The following is a 26,345-nucleotide window of genomic DNA, read 5'->3' as shown; positions in this document are numbered from 1 at the left end:
AGCGCTCCCGGGAGTGCCGGCCGGGAATCGCGGCGCTTCCCGCCGCTTCCTCCCGCGCGCCCGCCTTCCGCCGGGGCCGCTCCCGGTTGGCTGCCGGGCCCCCCAACCCGGGCCTGCGTGGAACGGCCCACCGGCGGCACGGGGTGGAAATTAGCAGCGCGCTGGCGCCTGAGTGGGCGCTTTCTGAGGCCGGGCTCAGCGCCTCTCCCCCGAGCAGAATGGTTCGCCCCCGTCACGTGGGGGCGGCGGCGGCGCAGCGCCGGCGCGCGCCTCACGTGCTGCGGGCGGTCATGGCCGCGCTGCTGAGCTCCGCCGGGCGCCTCCGGGCGCTGCGCCCGCGCCTCCCGCCGCTGCTCCCGCCGCTCCTCCGCCCGCCCGCAGCCCCCGCCGCGCCGGCCGGCCCCGCCAGGTGAGTCCCCGCGCCGCCGCGCTGCCCGGTAGGGTTGGCGGGGCCGGCTGAGGCTGCGTTCCGCACGCCCAAGGGCACTGCCGGCCATGCCGCCGGGCCTTGCGGCGCCGCCCGCCGGGGCTGCCCCGGGGGCTCCGAGGCAGCGCTCGCCCCAGGGCGGCCCGGCGGCGGCCTCGGGGGGAGGGCAGGGCAAAGGCCGCGCGGGAGCCCCGCTGCCCAAAGGCTGGGCTGCCTGGGCTGCGCTCGGAGCAGAGCCCTGACCTCCCTCCGGGGAACACGCCGTGTGGAGGGGGCGTCGGGGAGAAGGGGAGAACTAGAGGAGATAAGCCGTGATGGAGCGGAGTTACTGTCCCTTGAGGCGTTCCAGGAATGACTGAACGTGGCACTTGGGTGATGTGGTTATAGCTGACAAGGTGGCGATCGGTCGCAGGTCGGACTTGCTGATCTTGGAGGTCTTTTGCAACCTGAATGAGTCGGTGATTCTGTGACCGACTCTGGGTACCTGCACAGTTGGAATCTGGGCTTTCTCTCATGCTCTCAGACCCTGCTGGGTCTCCTGTGAGGAGGCACGGTGAAATTTCTTTGTCATGGTTTTCTCTTCTTTCTGTCATGCAGGTAGGGTGGAAAACTCAGCCTGTCCTACCCAGCTGTGCGCATCCCTGCTGCGGTTTTGACAACACTTACATGTGGTTGGTGCCCTGCAGGAAGCTTAGAGACACAAGCCTTCATTAACACAGCTTCAGACACTTACAGATTTATGAGCTGATATAGTGCCTTAGTGCTACCCAAGTTGTTCTGTCTCTTGTGTCATGTTATATTTCTGGTGCTTTTCCTAAGTCGATGTAACTTAATTCCTGGTAAAAAACCATAATAGTGTTCTGTTACTCTAAATACATAAATATGGTAAGTAAAGGACTCCATTTCCAGAAAGAACTTTAGAAGGGCTTTATGTGATGATATTTTACAGCTGGGGTTTGGTTTATCGGTTGTTTCCCTCCCAATACTTTTTTCTTCCACCAAATTGTACTTAATTTCAGATATAAATTTGGTCATATGTGGGATAGTTCAGTGATCATGCTGAAAACTCTTTTGAAACTTTGTGTACATTCCTCTTGTCCAGTAATTTCATTCCTAAGATAAGTTTTCACTTATAATCTCTCTGCCACACTACTGTGTGCTTAGGCATCCTAGTGCACAAGTGATGATCTAGAGTCAAAGTGTGAAGCAAAGGTAACAATGAAAACTGAAATTTCATGTATTAAGGATATGATCGAAATTAATTTTTTTAACCTTGAATAACTATTTATTGCTTTTTTTTTTTGCTTAAGCCTTAATTTCTGGAACTGGACCTCCTTTGAAGAACTAGACTGGCATATGGACAACATTTGGGCTTACTATACTTGCTGTTCAGGTCTCAAGATTATTTTGAGAATGAAATGCAGTCTATTTGGAATAGTAGGGAAAGACACACTCAGATTTAATAAATAAACAGGAATAATCTAGCATTTTGCAAGATAATTGTGCAAATAACTGTTTCCATGTGCTTGGTATAGTCACTTTAACATTGAACATAATAAAGTCAGTTCAGAGGCAAGTCTGTGACTACCATTACAATAAAGGTTACAGAAAAGTTGCAAATCTGTGAACTTCTTTAGAGATGTGAAAGAGCAAGCAACACATTCAAGCCAAGGTTTTATCAAAGCATTATGATTGCTTTGATTTTTAATCTAAGCTTCTTCAAAAAGAGTTAGGAAAGTAGATGTGTGTCCTAATGGTTGAGAAGCCTTTCATAGCAAGTCAGATTTAAGACAAATTTACTCTTTCACTTGACCATCTCTGCTATGAAATATGAAATAACTTGAGCTACACGTCATCTCTGTCCTGCCATGCAATTTCATTGGAGATAAACTTCAGCAGACCAATGCAACAAACTTCAGATCTACAGGAGCAGACTTCAGCAGAGCGCTGATTTACGTGGCACAAATGGTTTACTGGAGCTTGTAAAAGCTTCATGGGGGAAAAAAGCCTGAAATTTCTGTTAGTATCTGACTGTCAAGGATGGTGTAACAAACCTCTCCACTGACAAGTGTTTAGAGCAGATTTTTGAGTTAACATCAGGGTATTCTTGGGGGATTTTGTTCTGCATACTGTGGGCGATGATGTTATGGTTTGATGTTACAGCTTTCTGTGTTGGGAAAGTCAGCGCTCAGAAATAGGGTATTGGCTCCATTCTTTTGACACCCTCCTGTTGCTGGCCACCTTGTCTGGCTCTAAATCAGGGAAGGAGAACAGTTAGGCTCCTAAAGCATGTAGATCATGGAAGTATAGCTGAAGAGGAAAATCAAGGAGAATCGATACAATAACAAAATGAAATCAAGCTAGCAAACCTGCTCCAGTGTGGGCTCTTCTGTCTACAGGTCCAAAGGTCCTGCTAGGACCCTGCTCCTTCATGAGCTGGTCTCTGTTCTCAAAACTGAACTCAGCATAAATCCAAAAGACAGCCCCATACTTGCTGCTTTGAAGAAAATTAACTCTAACCCAGGCAAAACCAGCACAGAAGGTGCTTGTAAGAGCTCTTGCCTTTCGATCCGTTGTGCTGTGTTTCAAGTATGTTGGTAAGGTGGGAGAGTGAATATTCTTTTGGAAAAGATTTCACACTGGGAGGGATGGATTCAATTATGTCATAAATTAAAGACCCAAATAATTCTTGGCTTAATGAATGGTGCATTTTAATTTTTAAATTATCCTTATCTTGATTTTTAGATTAGCTGCAAACAAGTTCTTTTTGGCTATTCACTATCATACTCGGCAATCCATCACCAATGGACAGAAATGTAGAAATTACATTACCAAAATGATAGAAGGAAGAGTCTTCAAATGCAGAGGAGGCATAGAGTAGACTTGCTTTTCCTAATACTTCGTTGTAATAAAGTTGCATAAGTTGTGCTGTTGTAGTTAAGTGTTTTAGTGATGGATATAAAATGCCTAGATGCTTCTCAAGAAATCACAGAATCTTAGAGATGTTAAGGTTGGAGAAGATCTCTAAGATTATCGAGTCCAACAGGTGACTGACACTGCCAACTTCACCACTAAGCCATGTCCCCAAGCACCTCACCTAGGTGTCTTTTGAACACTCAGCAAGGTGACTGACAGTTCCCTGGGCAGCCTGTTCCAGTGCTTGACACCCTTCTCAGTGATGAGTTTTTTCCTAAGATCCTAAGTATAGTACAAAGCAAAGGTTTTCTCTTTTACTTCTTGTGAATCGCTTAAGGAATTTTTTAGATATTCTCCAAGAAACATAAAGTTTGTCAGTCTATGCAGAAAGACATTAAATTTTCTCTGGTAAGATCCTGCTATATCACTGAAACAACTATATGGTGGCCTGAACGTTGTGGCCTTTTTGTATAGCTGATCATGGCTAACAGCACAAATACTGTTTTAACAGTCGTGTGACTCATGCTGGGATCTCAGGTGGTAAATTTAGTGTTATGTTTACTGAATTTAGTGTTAGATGTGGAGTGCTTTTATGTACACTAATGAATTCTAATTCAAGTTTGCCATTATTCTGCTTCAATAATGACTTTATTTTGAGAACTATTTCATGCAGTTTTTGCCTATTTAGTTTAGAAAGAACAAAATATTCAATACTTTCCGTAGAAAAAGCACAGCAACTACCTTATTGTGGCTCGATTGATAAAGGGAGGCAAATGTCTAATATTTATAATTAAACATGTGGTTATCTTTATATATTTTTACAAATATATAAATTATAAATGAATAAATATATAGCTGAATATATAAATACAATTCTTTTTAATGCTTGGAATTGATCAAGTTTTACAGAAAGTAGCCTTTCTGCTGCTGCAAGGGGAAACATGAACATCTACTTTTTGGGTTTTGGGAAAATGGGACTTTTTTTACTCAGGCTGGTATGTAAGATATGTTCCTATAGGAAATTAAAGGCACTGCCTTAAGTCTGCTCTAGCAGTGTGGAAGACCTAAGTATGTGGCTACAGCACTGGGATTCCTACTTAAACCCTTGTAAACAGAAGAATTTTACTGGTTGACTTGATGTAAATTTCACCATGCACACTTCGTCTCTGCATCAGTTTTCTGTGAGTTTATCTTCACCAGCTTTCCCAGTGTTGTAACCTAAACTGGAGGTGGAGTTACCACTTGTTTTGGGATTACAAATGCACAGGTAACCTTTTCTGTGTAGGCGAGGGTGCAGTTGTAGAGACAAAGCTGAAAATGGTGTAAATGATCAATATCTGAAGGCTACTTCCAATCTTGTGATTGTGAGAGTTGGAGAGATCATTTCATAGGGCTCAATACATCCTTTTGAGCTTCTCCCAGTTCTGAAATGTAGCAGAGAGAAATTACATATTTTGGGGAAGAACCAGATTGCTCATTCAAACAGATCTGAAATTTGCTGTGCACCGTTATGTGCTTGCAAGTGTTTCACATAGAGAAAATCTTAAAATGCCATTTGAAGGTAATAGATAAAAGTAAATACTTGGCACTCATTGCAGCTCTTAGGGAAATATGTGTTTTGTTGTGTAGCATAGCATTTAAGTCTGAAAAAAGTGAATTAAAAGAATTGAGAAAATATGATTATATCATAAAAGTGTGTGATCAAACATCTAGTACTGAGGCAGGATCAGGAATATCAAGGTCATGCATGATAGATTTTTTTTTTTCCCCCTCCTAACCATACTTTAGAAGCTTCCAAATGAGAAAGTATCCTGTTCAACTATTTTGTTACGATTAATATCACAACCATTACTATTGATTGTCTGACTCCTGCTGGATTAGGGTCAGTTGCTTCTGTGTTTGGAGAGTGGGAAGGGATAGATGAGTCCTTTGGGTCTTTGATTTTTCTTTTTCCCTGAATAAACACACCATGATGAAGAGATAATTTTCTGTCTTTTAGCTATGCACCTGTGTTTAGGAGCTGAGAATTGGAAGTCTTTTTGCTGTGAGACATTTCATGCTTAGCAATGCCTCATTTTCAGTACTCTGAGCTGCACTGCTTAGCCAATTGTGCCCCATCTTAAATTTCTGCATTTGTGTTTTGTCCAAAACATACAACTTCTTGTGTTCTGTATTGAAGCTATTATTGCATATGGATTGTGCCAGTTGTTTCCTAGTTGGGTCAGGAGATAGCTTCACTTAGACTTCCCCACAATATTCCCAGTTCTGCAATGAACCGTATTTTAATTTTGTGTACGTATTTAAAATTTTCTTTACCCAACTACTGCATCCATACTAGAAGTACCTTGTGACTCCTTGTTTTGCTTATGAGCAGGTTGTCAGCCTGTACATCTGTATTTTTTTGTTACGTTTCTGTTTTTCCCACAACTTCCATGGATTTTTCAGAGTAAATCTCTTTAAGATATATTGAAGGCAAATTACTGGATCTTACTCAAAGGAGTAAGATCCAATAATTTGCCTTCAATATATCTTAATGTTTTCAGGAATTATTTGAGTCATTCTTCCATTTTCTCACCTACTCCCCCATGTCCTTGTTAAAATTAGTAATGATAGTTAAAACTTACGGATGGTTGCAATTAACATTTCTTGAAAGCCAAACAGTGTATGAGCTGTCATTTTTGCCTGTCAAGAGGTAATTTCTAAAATCATCTTTATTAAATTTAACAATCTTTCTTGCTGCCTTTTTAGGTCACTTCCTGACAGAAATGGTTAACATGGCCTTCTTGATTTTTATCCTTGCTTTTTTTTTCTATTTGTCTTAATTGTGTGTTGTTTTTCAACTTCTGAAAATTCAAGATTCCTGGTGCATGGATAACTGCCTCATTTTGTTAGTGTCTTCTTGTGTTTCATAGGGAGGTTATCTATTGTGTTCTCCTGCTGTTTGCCTGAAATCAGACCGAATGCTGTGGCCCTTAATTTGTTATGTTTGTATTTTTTTTTTTGGAAGCTGAAATTTTCTGGTCTGCTCAATCTTTCATCTTAAAAAATAGTGAGCTCTTTTTTCGTGTTTTTGGTTTTTTGTGTTTAAATTTTGAATTCTTAGTTGATTTGTAGTGCTACATACCAGATTCAAAACAGTAGGTGCTGCAGCTTGATCCAGCTTTTGAAGCCACAGTTATTTTTAACAAATTCTTATTAGGGGATTGGCTTAACATTACACAGCACCTTAGTGCTAAAGGTGTAATTCATTCAAATGCTGAAGGCCTACATATGGTGACGTACTTCTGAGCCTTACACCAAACTTACTTCAGATTGATGATGATAGTTTAGGTGGATGCCAGTGAAACTTTGAGTTCCTCAGGTTGTTTTATCATCTCATACTGTTTTCACAGTCTGTCTCAAAATGAAACTCGGACTCCCATATTGCCATTCCTTAAAATGTCTTTAATCAGCATAAACACAAGCAGTGGTACCTTATTTGGTACTATTGGGGAGGGTGTAAATAGAAATGCGCAATTCTTATCACCTTTCAGAAGGTGAAGTTACTCTATAAAAATAACACTTTCATATAAGTGTAGTGTTTTTCAGTGTGAAACTGTAGCAATTTATACTTATAAATATATATATATAAAATATACTTATAACTATAAATATCCTAGTGCTAAATGCTAAGCAGGAGAGTTTAGTAGCAAATGAAACTTAAGAGTCTTGTGCTGTTAACCAGCTTATGTTGAGCATGCACATACTGTTTTTACCTTTACATTTCATCTGATGGTGCTGTGCAAGTGCTTTAAAATATTTGTGACTTCTGACAGGTGGAGACTCTTACAAAGATGGTTTTCTTAAAATGGTGCAGGACTTAAGAACTTAGATACCAATTGTGTGTCTGTATACTGTATACCAGTGCTGTATGTCATAAGATACTGTTCAATAATTTGGAAAATACTCTAAAACATTAGCAGGTTTTTACAGGGAAAAGCATTTTGATTCTAATCTGAAGCACAAGAGTTGTCTACTTGTGCTTTGATTGTTAATGGAAGTTAAAGTATAAATTGCTGTGTTACAGATACAACCCTATGTTGCTACAGCTTCCAGAGCATTTTTCTAACCTTTCTGGAAGTATTCTGAAAAACTTTCAAGTAGCTCTTTTAAAGGGTATGTAAGAGTGAATGATACAATTTTCTTTTTTAATTTATATCTTAAAGAAAATGATAACTTGCAGTAATTACAGTTTCATTCTTCTAGCTATCCACTGGCTAGTGCAAAGTTGAGTATTGCTATTTATGTGTTATAAGGAGTTATTTAAGTTCTAGTCATCTCACTTGTTTGTTAAATCCTGGAGGAGTAAAAATGTAGTATCTTACTGTTATTCTACCTTGTGCTATTGGATTTTATGCTAATTAGTCTAATGACTGCTGTTTTCCAAAAGTACCCTGCATAGGCAATAGAAGAAGAGGAAAAGGAGGGAAAGAACTGGGGAAAATGACACCCTTGGGAATACTTTTAGTGAGACATGACATTACTAGTAGCAACAAAAAAGTTTGTTGTTAATCTGACAAGGTGCTTACCATGAAAAGTAGTGTTTCGGAACTTTTTTCCTTTTTTGTTTATTTATTTTTATTTCTGGTTTCTCTGATTTTAGGTACTTTTTCTTTATAATTTTATTCCTGGTTAATTCTGGTGGGTTGTGGACATCATGAGATGTTTCCACTCGAACCTGATGGAACAGTAATTTTACTTTTTTGTAGAAGTGGATAAATTGGTATTGTGCTCAGTTAGTGAGTGAAATAAACTCACAGAGGGATCTGAATAAAATGAGAGCTAGCCCAAAAGAATTGATGAGAACTTACGTCTGTCAGGAAATGGAACTGAAACTGCAGGAGGGGATCTGTCCTTTTCTGTCAGTCTTTCTTCCCTTCTTCAGTTTTTCCTTATACTTTCCCTAGTGAAATACCATGCAGATAGTTAGCTGGGCTCTGGAATATTCTTCAGGAGGAAACTTTAGAAGATAGGGCAATGTAAAAATTGTGTTCTTGAAAAAGATAATGCCTAATAATAGTGATGTTCTTCACTATTGAAGGATTTTAAAAAAATCAAATATCATCTATTAAACTGTTGTCATGGCTCCATTAGGGAAGAGATTCTGCTTCAGGCTACTTCTAGAATTTATGGCCTGCTGAGTTATCAAATCAAGATTTCAAACAGCAAGGACTAACTTGGTTTTTTGGGCTACTTTCTGCTCATAAGAGGCAACCAGATGGTAAACCACCAGTCAGTATTTTGTACCCCAGTGATGATTTCTCTGCCATTTAGCAGCTTGCTGCCAGTGCTTCTGAAACCTGCCACCAGCAAGCTTTTCTCCTCCACCGGATTTGTCTCCTTGGGTTTTAAACTATGACTGATGGGTGAGAAACCAGCCAGCAGATAGACCTGTGAAAAAGCTTCAGGGGCAGGAAATTGTTTTGTAGAGAATGTCAGCACTCCTGGCTTTTAGGCTGCCATTTCACAAAATGTGGAGCCATTACTCTATAGCATAGACTCCTGGAGCGCCTTGTAACAGTGGGGAGTACAAACTTGGGGGTTTGGGGTTTTTTAAACTAGTCTAGAAAGCTTACAAAAGTTTAGCTGAAGAGTTGTCTGGAGAGCCAGAAATGAGGGAGGTCAATTTCAGAAGTTGCTAAATCTTGCTTTTGCCCCCCAGAAAATAGCACCTTTTTTTTATAGTATTCTGGAGGAGAATCATCTGGTTTATTTTATGCAGTTGTAAGCACAGTTGAGAACAGACTTCCTGAAATGCTTGTGTGTAATGATAATTTCACCTGCACAGGCTGTTCATAACCTTGGTGTGGCATGTAAATTCTAATGTATATTAAGTTGTTCTTTAAGAAAAAATAAAAGGCAAGCTTTATTTTATTGCTCTGCTGGAAATAAGAACACTTTCTCTTTACGGTCCTTGACATATTTTATTTTGAGAAGATAAATGTTTAAACAAATCTGCTGTTGATGTCTGGTTTACATGGCAGAATGGGTGGATGCTTCATGCTGCTTACTGGCAGTTCTGTAAAATGTGGAATAATCCTGTTGGTATTCAAGCCATTGTTTCTAGCACACTGACCACTTCTTTAGTTCTTGTGCATTTTAATTGATGAGGAAGGTACGATTTGCTACCTTGATTTACTATGTTCTGGAAGATCTGTCTGTGACCGTTCTTGAGATTTTTCAAAACCTTGTGAGAGCTTTAGTGAGTAGCTGTAATGGCACAATAGACTTTTATAGCACTTGGATTACTTAAAAGTTTTATTTTTCTGGGAATATTATTTGAACCATTTAATTCATGAGGTGAAACTAACTGAAAATTTCACGGAAACGTGTCACTGTGAGAAAATGTATGACTGACTTCTTAAGTAGAAAGACACTGAAACGAATCACTTATATCTGTTTATTTTAAAATGGAATGTTTTTGAGGCTGTTCATCAGCTAGCAGTGCGTTATCTTTTTGCCATTATGTGACTAGTCTAGATCCAAAATGACTCACAGAAATGTAATCTTTATTTTTTTGTTTGTTTCTGTTCAAGCAGAAACATTATGAGCCAAATAAGGTTCCTTACACTTGCACCTCAAGAGGAAGGAAGTGTTAAAGAAGAACCAGTTTCAGAAGTTCGAACCAGACGATCCTGGCAGTTTGACTGGGCATTAAATAAAGTGGATAACTCTGTCAGAAAAACTGGCCGCATCCCTAAAGCTCTTCTACTGAAAATCTTCCAGGAAATAAGCAAAGCAGGTAAGTTGCTTCCAATTAAGAAAAAATTAAGCTAAATTTCAGGCTGCTGTTTAACTGAGGAAGTGAATTGAGTGTTCTGATCTATATTTTGAGTGTTGTTTGATCTACTATATATGTTGATGGACAGGCTTTAAATGCTTTAGAGATATTATTTTGCTTTGAATGCTTATGTTAGCTTGTTCAAGGTTTTTTTTTTGTCTTTAAGAATTTGTAAGTCTTATAAAGGCGTATTTTTATATATGTTTTATTGCCTTGCTTATTGTCGATTTTTAATCTGGTAATGCAGTTTCCTTATGTAACCATATTTTGCTCTCTGAACAAGGACCAGATATGTCTCCTTTGCAGTGTATATTTTTGAAATGTCTGTAATGAACCCTTAAGATGTTATTTGTCTTAAAATGGAATTGCAACAGGGAAACATGGAGGTGATCCACAAGTTTCCACAATCCCAGGTAGTTCTGTTTATTCATGACAAGAAAGTTTTTTTTTTAGTATAAGAAAACCAAATAGCTGAGGCATTGTCCATTCTGATAGATTCAATACCTCTTTGGCTGAAATATGCAGACTACATTAGTATTTTGCAGACCAGCTGCCACAATTGATGAGGTTTGGTACCAGTTAGGATGAGTCAGTGCAGGTATTTAAAAATACACTTGCTAAGTACTACTGCCAATATTAATCAATGGCAGTGTGTATTGTTTTGCTTAAGTTTTAAACTTTGCTGTGTGTTGCTCTGGACTGTAATGACTTGTCTAGCTGGCATTGTGCTTTTAAAAGTTTAGCATTTTGTTTAAAGGCTGAATCTTCAATTCATGCTCTTTCTGTTGAATATAGTTTTTTCTTTTTTGCATGGGACATCCTTTCTAGTTCTGACTGTTTTGTTGTTTTTTCCATGTAAACCTCTAATTTGTGAATGCGGGTTGGCAAGAACTTTGTGTCTCTAAACCTTTCAGCAAGTAGTTCTTCATGAATCTTGGCTAATTCCACAGTTTCTAAGTGATAGTAACAAAAAATATCTTAATTGCTTACAGGGTATTCCTTTGGCTTTGGAATTGTATTTCCAAATAAAAGCATAGAACCTCACAAATTTAGCTATGGTACTATTAAAATAAATGGCAAATATTACCATATGAAAATCTTAGTCTTTGTTGAATTAATAGTGAAAGAAGTTGAGCAAAAGTGTGGAAAGTTAGTGTTGATTTCTGCCCGTTTGCATTATTTTTCCATTTCTAATAGCAACACAGAAAATACCTGAAAAAGGTGTTTGCAGTAGATCTCATTGTGCATCTCTCCATGCTCACACTGCCAAAAGTTTTTGATTTTCTTTTCCCTTTCAAGGTACTATGAAACTGAAGATGTGATGGCATTTTCATTGCATTAAGTAATTTTGGACAGGGATTTAAAAGCTGGTCAGTTATGAATTGGTGATCATACTTAACAGCATGCTGCTTTCTAAAGAAACTCTCATTTTTATTTGAAATTGCTGGGTTTGTATCTAAAGATGGGCTAGAAAAAATAATCGTCTTCAGCTGATTGGGTCATCTGTGATAAATTCTGCAGTTCTGCCTTTGCCTCTGGAATTGTAGTGAAGTGCAAGAAATAGATGAGTTTATAGTTAACTTTTTGACATTCTGTGACTAGTACAGAAGTCAGAAAAAGCAGATAATCTTATAGTTTCCTTCACTGTTCTCTAGGTGTAAATTTTCTCATTTGTTATGTATTAAACACAGGCAGAACTGGAAATGGAAGCTTACATGTGGAAATGTCTCTGACTAGCAGTTGTGGAATTATGTTGAATTGGTATGAAGTATTTTGACGTTTTAGAAACTTACCAGAAAGTTACATTCCTGTTATGATGAAACGATCTCAGGATCTTGCGTTGGGAAGTTGAAAGTATTAGATAAGATAACCTAAATTTAGGAATTATGTGTTGTCTTCTAACAGTTTCTGCTCAGCTGAGCTCATTATGGCATGTTTGATCATGAATCTTTTTAGGGTAGTGCACAGTAGTGCCATTGTTTAATCATTTAGGTATCCTGTTCATTTAAAATCTTCAGTCTTGGAGAAAATTCTATTTTATAGAAAATGTTAAAATATTTCAGCAGATCAGTCTCAAATCTTCTTTCTAATATTGAATGCATAGTAATTTATGAAGAAATTTGTGTTTTTGTTGCATTTGCAGGGTCTCCAGGAAGTAACCACACCTTGCTTTTGTTACAAAGTTGTGGTGCTGTCTTACCAGAGGTATTGTCACCTGAAAGGACAGAACTGGCCCATATGATATGGGACAAGATGAAAGAACTTGGTATGTTGTGTCTGTCAGTCCTTCTTGGAAAAAGCTCTGTGCTTTAGTTATTCTCTTTGTAATGAGAGACAATGTATTTTAATGGTGTTTAAATGTTAGGTTATATCAAATTGTACTTACCACCGAATGAACAGTGGATTTTATTATTCAGGTGAGAGACCTGTTTCTAATTCTGGGGGTTATAGTGACATCTAGGGGTGTTAATCTAAAATTCTAAAATCTGAAGATTTTTTTTAAGATGCTTAAATTGGACCTATGCTTGATTTTTATTATTGTGCTTACTTTTCTGTTAGATGCTACCTATATATCTGGTGGGACAAGTATTCCTAGTGCTACCAGATATTTTATCAGATGATATTTTTATTGTGAGTGAATCATTTATGTATAGACAATGCGTAAGTGAATGCTTTTTGATAGTAACATTCCTGAATCTGTAAAATAAATACAGCTGTAGAGACTGTAGAATAGCATGCACATGAGCATTGCTGTGCTTGTTATGTTTTAGCCTTTTATAAACACAAGAACTGTTAAATAAATGTCTGATACTTCAAAGGTTAATAAAAGGAAACTATCTCCTAAGTTCATGCAGAATAAAATTGACATGAAATTAATTACCTGAGAAAGCTGTGAAACTATGTTGAATTTAGGGAATCTACATTGACTGTGGTTGAAATATTTCCTTAGGTGCTGTGTATGATACAAGCCATTACAATGCTTTGCTTAAAGTCTATCTTCAGAATGAGCACAAGTTTTCTCCAACAGAATTCCTGGCCAGGATGGAGGAAGCTAATGTGCAGCCCAATCGAGTAGGTATTTTTTTAAAGGATCTTCATTCTTAATAGTAGGCTCCATTTATTGAATGGAAATAATTAACTTGCCCATTTTGTTTTCTGTAGGTTACATACCAAAGGTTGATTGCTGCTTATTGCAATGAGGGTGACATTGAAGGAGCAAGGTATTCTTTTGCATTTATGTTTAAAGGGATTTCCACAAAATCCTCATATTCCCTACCACTGACGTTAAAACTGATTTCTGCGTAATTCATAAAAAATTTAGCAAAGCAAAGAAGGGTTTTATATAAGTATATTTTAACCAAGCAATGAAGAGCAATTTCTTGCAGACTGCCAAAACCTACACAAACAAAAATAAGTGATAGACCAGTGTGTTCAAATCAAGTTGTATTCACATTGCTCAGAAAATAACTTGTTTTTGTCATTTCTAGAGCCATCATGAAAAAGTGTGAGGTTATGAAGGCTTTACTGCCTTTGTAAGAAAATGGCTACTGGGAAAGGCATTTGAGAGTAACGCGGGCTAAGGAGCAATAGTAATAATTCTGGTTGTTGTTACACAGGGCTTGCTGGGTATCTCTAACAATTTCAGCAAGGTTAAGCTGTAACAGTGTGATTGAGAGGCATGAGAAATAAGTAAAAGGAAGATAAAAATAAGAAAGCCCAGCTCCAGCTTAGTGTCTGTATGTTCCAAAGTGGCAAATACTTTTTTTTTTTTTCAGTAAGATTCTTGGATTTATGAAGAGCAAAGATCTCCCCATCACTGAGGCAGTATTCAGTAGTCTTGTGAAAGGACATGCAAGATCAGGGTAATGTTAAATACCTTTTATTCCTTTTGTTTACTGTTAGCTTTACTAAAATATAATGTGATACTGTACAGAAAAAATTACATGCTGCAGAATAGTGTGATGGTTTTGAATAATAATGTGTAGAAGACTGTCTCTACATTTATGAAGCAAAAAAGCTATTTAACAAAGGAAATAGCTTTTTTTTCTCGTGTCTGAAAATCTTGTAATTCAAGATAAATTACTGTACTTTTGTAGTGTTTGAGAAGAAATTTGCTGCACTTAGTTCTGAACTTGATAATCTGTTAAAGTTGAAAGAGTATTTTAAGTAATACAATTATTAAAAAGATTTGCACTTTCACCTTTCGTGATTTGCTTAGTTAAAATAAGTTTCTCTAAGCTTCTTGCAGTCTTTGTTTCCCATTGTAATTAATTTAGTGAGGAAATGTAGAAGTCATAATAAACATCATTATGATTAAACCTACTGAGGGGCTTGCTTTGAATTCTTTCAGAGATATGAAAAGTGCAGAAAACATCCTTTCAGTGATGAGGATGGCTGGTGTTGAACCAGGTCCAGACACCTATTTATCACTGCTGAATGTGTATGCTGAAAAGGGCGATGCTGATAGCATCAAAAAGGTATTGCCAATTTGAATTTAAATACAACTTGTTTGATCTTTTGTTCAATATAACTTTGGAATAACTTTCTGTCCAGGCAGGAGGAATAAGAAAGAATTTTATAATTGGTTTCCTCCTACTTGGAAGTAATTAACATTTTTTTATTGCAATTGAATAGCTGGTTAACTGAAAGCAATGCCACAATTTCTGAAAAATATTTGTCTTTTGATAGTGGCGTTTCACTCTGGGAACATAGATTTGTCAGTGAGTGATTTAATAATTTAGGAGGTTTTTTTTTAAGACAGTGCATGTGGGATATCTGTGTATTTATTTATGAAAATAAAAAGCCTTGCTTATTCTGTTTCCATTGAGCCATCCTTTGGCCATTGAAATCACAGGATCTTTCCAGTAAAAATGATTTTTTTTCTTGTACAATTAATTACAAAGGACTTAGGTATTTGTAAGGTGAGGCTTCCGTACAGCCCTTTGTGTGGCTGATTTTTTTCAAGTATTCTCTTATCTTTTTTTTTTAATCAAAGAAATACTCATGAAGCAATGAGAAAAGAAAATTAGTTTGATCTTAAGTTATATCAGGAGTTTAATCAGATGTAGAGGACCAAATCAAGGAAGAGGGTATTGGAAACATAATTTTCTTCTATGACTTGAACAAATACTCATCAATCAACAATCTTCCAAACAGTGACAAAATGTTTGATTAGTCCTTCTTCCCTTTACAAAGTAATTTCTTTTGAAAGTTATCTCACAATGACAATACCTCTGGTGTAGTCATATGTTATTAGATATTAGAAAGAAACTGTGTTATATTCCTTTTAGGTGTCCATTTTTCTTTTGACAGTCTAAAAGGTGTTTGACTCTCTTAATACTTCTTGCATATTTTTTCTCTCTACTATGTTCTGTTATCTAAATCTGTGGATTTTAAAAAAGAAAAAAAACCCCAGGTTATGTTTGTTTTGTTTTGATTTTAAAAGTATTCTGTTTTGAGTCACTTTGGAGTTGATTCAAGTTAAATTTGTTTTGGTTTTACAGACTCTAGAGCAGGTTGAGAAGACTGAAGGGTACCTTATGGACAGGATTTTGATGCAGGTGATTTTTAGCCTTGCCAAGGCTGGCTATCCGCAGCACATCGAGGATATTAAAGGACACATAAGATTTGAAAGGGAATTAATTCCAGGTATGTCCTTGGTTCCCACAGAAGAGTGGAGAGAGAACACTTCTTTCCTCTTTTTCTTGTTTTGTTTTTGTTTGTTTTTGTTGTTGTTGGTTTTTTCCTTCTTTTTCCAAAAATGAGTAATTTTGTAGTTTTGTCTTGAATACTGAGGGAAAGGAATATTTTTGCCACTAGTTTGTGGATTAATTTGTGTGTTTGTGGGTTTAGATTGTACTTTATAAAATCTAAATATGAAACAGCTTTAATAATTTGCATACCAAAATTAATTTATCGTTTTTAAAAAATTCTAAAATGCATTAAGCTTTTATAAGAAGGCAGCAAGTGTGGAGTCCTTTCTTCAAACATTGCTGTTAATATTCCTGTTGTGGGAGCTCTTCAAGACTACCATAAAAAAGGGATACTAAATACAGTTTTTTATTACCTACCTTTAAAGTCACCCAGTATGTTTAATCTGATTGATAACTGTGAATTATACTTCATACTTTTTGGGGTTTTTTTATGTGTTTAGAAATTAGTTTCTTTTTTCCTTATCCTCCTGTCATGCTGCGGTGGTGATACTTCTGTAATTTTTGGCCTAGTCTTTGGAGAAAAGTGTATTTTATTGATAAATATAAATAATTCTGGAAAAGATAGTCTCAGATTTGGATTGTGAATCTTGTTTAAAACTATGTTAATGGTACTTGTAAAACATTTTCTTTTCTAGCTTTCACTAATTTTAGTAGCTTAAGGTGGAAAAGTTGTGTGTACTTTATTAATATATTAATATTGTTCTGTTTTTCAATTGCTAGATGTTATGAACCTGTGTTTGACTCTCATAACTCATGGCTTTGAAGATATAAGCTTCAGCATCTTGAAGTCTTTAAGTCATTTATCACGAGAAGATATGGACCAAGGTAGCTTCTTCTTGCAACATTGTGTAAATAGAGATCTGGTAAGTGGAATAGTAATACTTATTTTCTTACTCTAATAACAACAACAGTATGTTTATTTAGTTTAATGCAGCTGTGAAGATTGAAAATGGTGAGGTTTTGCACAGTTCTTCAAGGGCAAAAGAAGCATTTTATTATTTTGTATCAACTTGTATAGTAAATTGAATTTCGCAAAGGAATCCTGTTTGGCTTATGTAATATCCATTTTCTAAACATTAGAAGAATCTGACATTGCTAAGAGTTTGAGAAATGGATAAATACCTTAAATTAATTTTTGAAATTGTTTGCAGCCTGTAAACAAGCTGAAGCAATTCTGTAAGGAGTTAAAAGAAGCAAAGATGCACTCGGCGCCATTACCATTTATCTTGCGTTGTGCTTTGGAGGCCAACAAATCAGGTACTCTGCTTTTTTAGTTCTTTTACCTGTGCTCATTTAGAGTACTTGGTCACTGTTTAATTATTTGGTGAATGTTTTCAGCCTTGGCCATTGCTGTGATGAAGATGATGAAGGAGGAAGGCTTGCCACTCAGACCTCACTATTGCTGGCCACTGCTAGTTGCATACCAGAAAGAGAATAATCTTAAAGGTGAGTTGTGTGAAAAATGCTCCTGTGACAGTATTGCGTACCTAGTGCACAAATACTGCTGTCATGAGATTCATCAGAAATTTAACAAAGCCCTTGCTGTATGGCCTCATTTCAAACAATTTTTCCTTCAGAAAGACTTTTTTTAAACCTCCTTTCTTGCTTGATTGTGATACAGTTCTACAAATTTCAAGTCTCACTCGACAAAGAAAAATGTGAGAGAGTGTTTAGGTATCTTTTTAACTCTTCACATACTTTCTGCCTTCCAGCATACTTTATGCAGCTCATTACTATTTACAGTGTACCCTTGAAGAAACTGCAAATCCAAGTGAAGAATTTAAAAGTAAGGTTATGTTATTGTAGCTCTCTTGGACTGAAAACCCAGTCCTTTTATTAAAGCCAGCTTCTTACTATTTGCCTGATGAACCAAACGTGAGTTTTGTTAGAATCATAAAAACTGCAGGAGAACTTACATTGCTGAATGTGTGAGCCTGACCTGACAGCATACTGATTGAAGGACAAAAATGCTCAATCTTTGGGATTCTTAAGTAGGTTTAAGCATTTAGCATACTTTCCCCTGTTACACATGGGGATGTCTGCAGGATATGAATAAGAATTGAAAAAATATTAAATTTTAGAGTACAGTATCTAATTCTTTGGTTTGCGTTATTGGTAATTCAGAAAGAATGGTATTGTAAAAAGATGCTTTTAACAGAAGTACTTCCCCCTTGGGGAAACAAAAAACTGTCTTTTTCATCTTATCTCACAGTATAATGTGCTTTAGAATGAGATGCAGAGTTGTTAGTGTGACACTGGGTGACAAACAAAATGCACAAACAAAAAAAAAGTGCTTTTAGCAGACTCTTCCATATCGCAATTTTATCTTAAATATACAGTCACATTCCAGTTTGGAAGAAATGCTGAAACAAGTATTCCCTAATTGTTTCTGGCTATAAAAATGTCTCAAGTCTTTTTGAAAAAGCCTTTGTGAAAACAATATTCAGTTTTTATTAACTCCTTAGGCTCTGTTCCTGCTAGACTAGTGCCCAAGTTTATCTTCTCCCAGATTTTCCAATCCTTGAAAGTTCTATGATATTTTAAAAGTCTGGCAACGTTGTTTTAGTTGGGTCCTTTGTGACTTACTTGAAACACAGTGTTGCCAAAAATAAGTAAATAGTAATCAGTACCATACTTCTCTGTGTGAATGCTGCCTACTGAAAAAAGGTGCTTTCTTGTACTCCATGAAAAATTTCACTTTACTGACACAATTCTGAGAGATGTTGGAAGTATTTTTAGATTTAGATTTGGATCCCAAAATTAAAGCAATATTTGAGTGTCAAGAGAAACTTAGGTTTTTATACTTCTTTTGGTCTTTGCCATGATCAGAGGTTGCCTTAATCTCCCTGCTGTAGAAATCAACTGTGCTTTGGCAACTGTAGTTGCTGCTGGAGGTCATGTAAGCAAATTGAGAAGAGAACTGCTGAAGGATCCCTCAATTCCAGCATTTTTAGCCATTTTCCTTAGAGCCTTTGATTTTCTGTCTGCACAGGCATTGAATACACGTACTTCTGAAAGATAATGCTGTGAATTTGCAAACTCAGTTTTGTAGCCTGGTACTCACTATCCAAGTTGCTATTGTCAAGTGGAAACACTGTACATGCCTACACAAGTCAGTGATTTTTCAGTTCTTTAAATATATTAGGTAAGAAGATCCCTCCTCAGTTGCTTCTGTAGTGAAGAACCAGTGTAACTATTCTTCATAGATAGTGAAACAAGTTCTCTTCTTCCCTTATATAAGCTTGCATTCATTTTTTTTCTGAGTTATTAAGTAAAAAAAAAGAATAAATTAGTTCCACTATCTAAAAATACAACCAATACACTTGAAGAAAGATAAATAGGGAGAAAAAAGCTCATTCTCCCTGAAATTTGTTTCGTAGAAATAATAGAGCAAACAGTCATGCTGCAGTGAGAGTCTAAGGGTGACAGCAGGTAGTAAATGAATAGAATGGTGCTTTCTAGGAGCAAAATAATATGAACAGGAGTATAGATACAGTATCACATCTCACACCAAAAAATAAGATAATTAATTTCTAAACAACGTAGTAATGCCCAGCCTAATGTGTGCAGTTTTGTGTCTTGCTGTAGGCTGATAATGGAAGAGAACTTAGAGGAAAAACTATTAAAAATATGATAGGATGTAGACTGGACTAAATAATTAGAATAAACAGAATAAAAGCAACAAGTTACCTAGAACTGCAGTGTACAAATTATCTGAATCAGTACCTATAATGTGATCCAAACAATTAAATAACAAATAGCAGTGTTTAATTACATGTTTCTCTAATGTTTATTTTAGCAAAGTCTGACACTGGATATCAAAGAAAATTGTGTAATTTCTGTATTACAGAATTGTGTTTGAAAGAAAAGTAGCAGTAAAGTGATGGCTAGGAGGTGTGAAACTAAATAAGTCCATTTTTAAATACACCTTAACCACTCTGAAAAAGCAAACAGTTCTTTTCAGTAATTTTACACAGGCAAATAATTTCAGGTGGGGCATTGCCTTTATGTACATCTGTTACATGAGTTGATAAATATTTCTTTACTATTTAATAGGGTTTTAGGAATGAAAAGTGCTTGCAGGGTTTAAAAGATCAGTATGCAGTGCATCTGAAACTGTTACTGGCACTGATAGTCATTTTGTATCAGATTATGCACTAAAATCTGGAGGCCCTAGTGTAAATAAGCAGAAATGTTCAATTTAGGCTTATGCCTGAATGTTTTATAGCTTCCCTTTGCCTTTGAATGATCATGCTATTTTTAAAAAAAACTTTTTACAAGTGTTTTGCTTTTGGGTTCTGCTGTTATTGAACTATTGTATAAACTACTGTTACATGCAAAACCCATGGTTACTGAATGGTAATTCAATTTTTACTTTGGAATATGAGTCTAGGTCCAGAAGGGAATAAGGGGAATGATTTCACAAAGTTACTGCTTGAAATCTTCTGGCAAAGAACGTTCTAAGCGGATCTAAAACTACGAGCACAGCAAAAATACATTAAATGCTATACTTTACTGAATGTGACCTTACTTTTTGAACTGAAGTTTTGGTTTTTTGTTTCCTCAGAAAACTGCTTAAAGCCAAATTTATCTTCCCTTGCTCATGCAGAGCCATACATAGCTGCCTTAGAAATCCCTTCTGTTCTCATGGGACTGCTTTAGGGAGTAGGGATGACTTAACTGTGAGACCTTCAGGAGATGAATGATAGACTGAAATGCAAGCCTCACTTTGCAGTTTTTGAAAAGCTGCTCTACCACATAAATATTATGAACACCTCATAGTTAATCTCTTATATTTGTTCTTCAATATACTGATTTGAGGTTGGAATCTGTTCTGTTGTGGTGTTTGAGTGCTGTTTCCAGTATGGACAAAAAGGAGTTGTTTGACTTAGTTTTGTTTTCTATTTCTGTCTTCCTTCTACTCAGTTATTTGATTTTGTATACTCAGCTCCCGTGTACTTACATATGTCAGCCTAAAACCTCAAAAAGCCTGTCCTTGATCAAGTCAGGAGATGACCAAAAGACTTTACTGGGGGTTTCAGTCATGCCCAGTCTTCTGGATCAGTGGTCTCCAGAGTGGGGTGTACAGGGCAATCCATTGGGTTGTGAGTGGACTGTTAGCAAATAAATATTTTATCATTTTATCATTTTTGGCTCTCTATTTTCATGTATGTTTGATAATGCCCACAATACATGTGAATGTATTCTGTACATATGAATAATTTCTAAATCAATATACATGTGTATGGGGGGGCATTCTCAAAAAAGTTGGTGAGACCAGTGTTCTGCATGAACAGGACTGCACTTCTCTGCCTTTCGTTTTTAGTCTGTTTTTTGCTTGATAGGGAGAGAAGTCAGTGTGCTTTGCAGTATGAGCAGCAGCAAAGAATTTATAAAAGTCCATGTACATAATCCTCAAATCTTTGTAACTGAAATGGAAATGCTTCATTGCTTAGTATTGTGGAAGATGTTTATTTGACTATAAAGTAGTTCTGCTTTTGGTGAGGTAGAAAATGTATGCAAAACTGTAGGACTCTGTTGGTTTCATTAATCTCCTGTCTCCCCAAAAACTGTTCATCAGCCACCTTAAAAAAAGCTCCTCCACACATTTTCATTTTGTGATTACTTTGGCTATGCAATTACTTTGGTGCAGTATGGTGGTGGTATCTGCATCTTGCTGTTGTGCTGGTGTTCTGTTTCTCACACCTGACTTTTCCTGCTCAGGAAATGTGCCCTAGTCTGTCTGCTAGGGAGTGGGGATGCTTAACAAGCCTGTTTCTGCACTCTTCTGCATACACGCTTGAGCTCAAACCTCCTGAGTGCACCACACCTTATTCACTATGGGATCTAGTTCTTGGTCTTCAAACCGCTTTTTAGTGTTACAGTAATTTTTGAAGAGGTTGTGGCATGGGAGGACTTATTGTGTTTTCTAGGATGTTGAAAACTTGAAATAGAAACTAGCTGTCAACATTTGAAAGGTATGAAGAAAGACTTTGTGTAATTAATTCTTTATTCATATTTTTGCAGATTCTGGTCCAAAATCAGAGTTTTGTTTAAGGCAAACTCGAACAGATGATGCGACTTTAATCTAGTGTGACTTGCCTGCATGTATTTTCAAGTGCTCAAAGGGAATTCACATTTGATTATTTGCACCATAGTGCACTGCATAAAATATTCATGGAAGTGTCACTTTTCCATAGGTGGCACTCCAGGGCAAAGACAGGGACTTTGGACATTTTTAAAGTAATAAGTATGAAATGCAAGTTGAAAAAAACATATGCTGTTTGGTACTGGTGTCCTGCAGCAACTGACAAATCATTTTTAGACCAGCAAAAAATTATTATACCTGTATTGATTTTGACAGGAGTTCAGAGTTTGGTAGCTAAGGTTACTGTAAGAAGTTTCTGCAAGTCAGAAGAGTGTAAGAAATTAAAAAGAATGACATATACTCTACACTCTAGTTGCTGGACTATTAATATTGGTGTCTGGTGTCTTCAAATGTGACTCTACAGAAGTGATACAGAGTCTAGTTGTGTGACCTGATGAGAACCATGTAAAAGTTACAATGTAACTGCACTGGGCTTGGGAGACTCCTTTTTCTGAATTTCCAGTTTGCAGCTGATATGTTGTAAACCAATTTGATTACAAACATGTTACTACTTTGAAACAAGTCCAGGGAAAAGTCCTGAATATTAACAATAATCGGAGTTGGATACTGGAAACAAAACTAAGAATGTATGATGTGTTGAAGAATGTGTTTGTATCTTGCGTTTATGTACTTTATATCAAATTTCAGATTGGTTTTCTATGCACAATAATATGGACATTTCGATAATAGCTCTATGAGATGTTCTGCAAACATGAGTAATTAATATATTTGCTGTGTTAGAAAATAACTTTGTATAACAGCAATTTCCAAACCAAACTTTCATGGTTTTTATAGTATGGCACAGAATATGAAGTTTTGTGAATCTATTTTAAATTTCACAGATAAGAATTCTATTAATACCTAAAATAGAAATGCAGGATTTTTGGTGGCGTTTTCAAGGAGGGAAATTGAGCCTTGTTTTGTAAAGCAACATTTATTTTTACATGTTGATTCTCAAGTTTTCATTTTTCTGAATGGTTAACCTTATTAATTTTGTCTTGATAGGTATCTTTGAGGTCCTCAAAGTGATGCACAAATTGGGGGTGGACCTTGATGCAGAAACATATACAGACTATGTTTTTAAAAACTTTGCTGATATTGAAACTGCCCGTGCCCAGCTGAAGGTGAGTTTACATGCAAAATATGTAAAAATGGCTATTACATGGCTTCTTATATTATGTTCTCTCTGGGGGTTTCAGATCCCAGTAGTGCTCCAAACATGAACCTGGTATGATGAAGCCTGTTCAGTATATTTAGAATATTTTTCAAACAGTTGTTGCACTGATGGTTTGTTTATCCTGTCTTCTCCTGCTGCTTTACTTTTTCTTCTTCAGAGCTAGCCAAAGTATTTTGCTCCAGATCTAATAGGTTTTTGTTTCCTGAACTGGAAAAGCAAATGAATGGTGTCCTTTTTTTTTTTACTGGGGACTGGAAGTACTAGAGTTGTTTCTGGTGAATAGTTTTTTTATTCACTAAAGAATTTAAACTTGGGGACCAAATATAAGTGTCCCTGTCTTTCTGCCTTTCATAACTTTGTCTTGTACAATTGATTTCAATACCAAAAAAATTTTGATCAGTAGCAACTCATTTGGCTGCCATGTAGACTTCTGTAGAGCGCCTTCTATGTTCTCAACAGCTACCTTTGGGAAGGAAGTGTTTAAAAATATGAAGTATTAGAAGGTCTTCTCTGTGTAAAGTTTCATGGTTGATTGCTTTTTCTCTAGGAAAATGGCTGCCTGTTTGAAAGTGTCGGGCGCTATGTAGCAGAACTAAGAAGTGAAGCACTTCAGGGGAGACTGGACAAAGTTATTTCTATACGTGAGTATTTTTCATGTTGCTTGTTGCTGTGTACTTGGTGATAGTTTGGATTGGTTATAGGCTGAAGGATTTACTTGCATTAATATGTGAGGTTTCAACATATGTGGGGAACTCGAGCAAAGTGCTTATCATGTGAGGTCTTCTATGATGACTTGTCAGATTGAAACTACCAGTTCTGAACCAGAAATCACAGTTTCTTTGGTATTGAACCTGGCCATAAGATTTGTATACAAGTTATTTGCAAATAGCACCTTTACTGTGATTGTGACAGGAGTGTGACAGTCTTAAGCAAAGAGTTTGTTTTTCACAAGGCCTGTGAGGTGGTTGGTGCTGGGATTGCTTTTGTTAGCAGCATCAATGACTATAGAAAGCAGGGAACTATACAGCTCTGAAGTACTACAGAGTTACTCATAAAAGAACCAGCTTTAAAGGTTTGATGGTCACTGACATTAACCTGAGGGTGTTTGGTCATGGAAGTTGTGTATAAATGTGATTGGTTAATTAGGCATTGAATTGTAGCATGTTTAAGAGTTTTCTCCAAAGACTGTTCTGATGCTCAGTGCTTGCAGATGTTAATTTGTGTCATTGACTGAATGTACGGGAAGGGACAATTTGCTTGGTTAAGTAAGAATATTCTTCTCTTGAAAATTTAAATAAATAGTTTTTACATTCCTAATATACTGATATATTAATAAAATACCTAAACTTGGGCTGAATCTGATACAGAAAAATCTCTTTGTAAACAATTTGTCCAAGTCTCAGGGAAAAGCTTAAGCAGTTGCTTGCTGCTGTTGTCTTTAAATGTTTTATTTAACAAGTAAAGAAATAAGTAATATATATAATGTGACTCTGGGAAGCTGTTGTGTTGCTGATGAGAAAATTGAGTAGTTACTAATCAGTGATTTGGTTTTTGTATTGGAGAGTTATCAATTAGTGAAACCTCGAAATTCACCTTACATTTTGCCAGTATTTTGTTTGGTTTTATTACAAAAATAAAGCCCCAAAAAGAATGAACCCAACCACTGACCCATAAAATTTAAGTACCTAAAAGGAAACTTCAAAATTTTTTTCAAAGGAGGACTGTTTATTAATAACAATGAAATCTCTTTTGGAATGTGAAATAGTTGGGGGATTTTTTTCCTCCATGAAAATGTAGACCCCCTCCTTTCATTCTGGTTAACTGAAACAGGCTGTCTTTAATGTGTTTTAAGACATAAATACATGTATGTCTGGTATATGGTAAATGTATATACTAAAAGTATGACAAAAGCACATACAGTAAGTTGAATTCTGTCTTACTGTCAGAAAATTAGTATCACTTAGTATATTATTTAGCCATTGTCTCTGAGTTGAATTTAAATCTTTTAGTGGTATTTCTGTTTACAAAGACCAGGGTTAATAATTCATGGAGACATATCAAATTTCTTTGAACTTGAGCTTTAAAGGAAGCTACTCCGTAAATAGTTTACCAAGCTGAAATGAATGCTAGTAAATCTAATTAGCACCTATGTGATGATAAGGCACAGATATTAAACAGCTGATTTTTTTTTTTTCTTTTTGACTTGTCTCCTTTTGCAGTATTACAAAGAGGGAAAAATAGATGCAGTATGGAAAATAGTTTGAGATTGTCTCATCAATATAGTCAGAGGAGGCAAAGGTTGGTTATTAATGCTGGCTGCTATCTAGGTGTATTGATTCAGCTTCTCATGCCTTATAATGTATAGATTTCTGCTACTGACAAGATGAAAACTCTTAAGCATCAGCTGAGGAATCTGGGCACATAAGGCAGTGTACATGAGAGCCGCTTTTTCCCTTTATCATGCCGTTCCATTCCACTTCATTGTCAGACCCTTGATTTTCTCAGACTTGTTTGTTGCTAAGGAAACCAGGTTGCCGATTGTCAGCAGCAGCTGAGCATACTAAGATGCTTTTCTGCTGGCTTTTTTATGGGCAAAAAGTTTAATATACTGCTGGAGGAGAATTTGTATTGAGGATATCTTGAAACCAACTTTGCCTGGGGTTTTCAAACAGAAAGAAATGTTCCAGCATTTAAAACTAGAGTTAGACTAAGGAAGTGCTCTTAGCATGTTCTTGTCTTTGACTTCCCAGGTTCCTTTAGAGCTTGTGTCTTTATTTTGGTTATCTTCTACTATATTGCAGCCCTTGCTGAAAGGGCCCTGTGCAGTCAGGTTTTTACAGCAGTTAATTCCATTGTGGTGCTGAAGTGAGATGATGGTAACTTCATACAGGACATAAATGCACCCACTACTGCATTTTTTTTCTTTGCTGGTCTGCGGTGCTGGAGTGAGAGACAGCAATTCTACAGGAGGAAGGTAGAATGCTATGGAATATTTAGTCAAGAAATTATGTAAAGATGAGGACATGAAGCATAACTGTAAATTACCTCTCAGGGACATCTAATTTTAAGTGATTTTGCTGTTTTCCTTTGTGTTCAAATATTATTGTATATAACAACATATAGAATTGTATATTTGTCTCTCT

At 36.7% G+C, this 26,345-nt stretch overlaps 1 protein-coding gene across 2 annotated transcripts in view; it reads left to right on the top strand.

Annotated features, from left to right (window-relative positions):
- Positions 1–203: 203 nt before the first annotated feature.
- The window catches only part of LRPPRC (leucine rich pentatricopeptide repeat containing), an 86,397-nt gene continuing 60,255 nt past the window's right edge, over positions 204–26,345 (top strand). Inside the window, exons 1-13 of one of the 2 annotated variants that reach the window (XM_064414408.1) lie at positions 204–409; positions 9,922–10,124; positions 12,307–12,429; positions 13,114–13,235; positions 13,326–13,384; positions 13,940–14,026; positions 14,515–14,641; positions 15,668–15,812; positions 16,598–16,740; positions 17,029–17,134; positions 17,216–17,323; positions 23,031–23,149; positions 23,750–23,843. In XM_064414408.1, the coding sequence (XP_064270478.1) occupies positions 219–409; positions 9,922–10,124; positions 12,307–12,429; positions 13,114–13,235; positions 13,326–13,384; positions 13,940–14,026; positions 14,515–14,641; positions 15,668–15,812; positions 16,598–16,740; positions 17,029–17,134; positions 17,216–17,323; positions 23,031–23,149; positions 23,750–23,843 (1,627 nt within the window). In that variant the 5' untranslated portion in view covers positions 204–218. Of the gene's footprint in view, positions 410–9,918; positions 10,125–12,306; positions 12,430–13,113; positions 13,236–13,325; positions 13,385–13,939; positions 14,027–14,514; positions 14,642–15,667; positions 15,813–16,597; positions 16,741–17,028; positions 17,135–17,215; positions 17,324–23,030; positions 23,150–23,749; positions 23,844–26,345 lie in introns of both variants that reach the window. The other variant, XM_064414407.1, reaches the window with a different exon arrangement.

This window comes from Passer domesticus, chromosome 3 (genome assembly GCF_036417665.1).
Source record: "Passer domesticus isolate bPasDom1 chromosome 3, bPasDom1.hap1, whole genome shotgun sequence".
Lineage (NCBI taxonomy): Eukaryota > Metazoa > Chordata > Aves > Passeriformes > Passeridae > Passer > Passer domesticus.
This window is presented reverse-complemented; position numbering and strand designations above follow the sequence as displayed.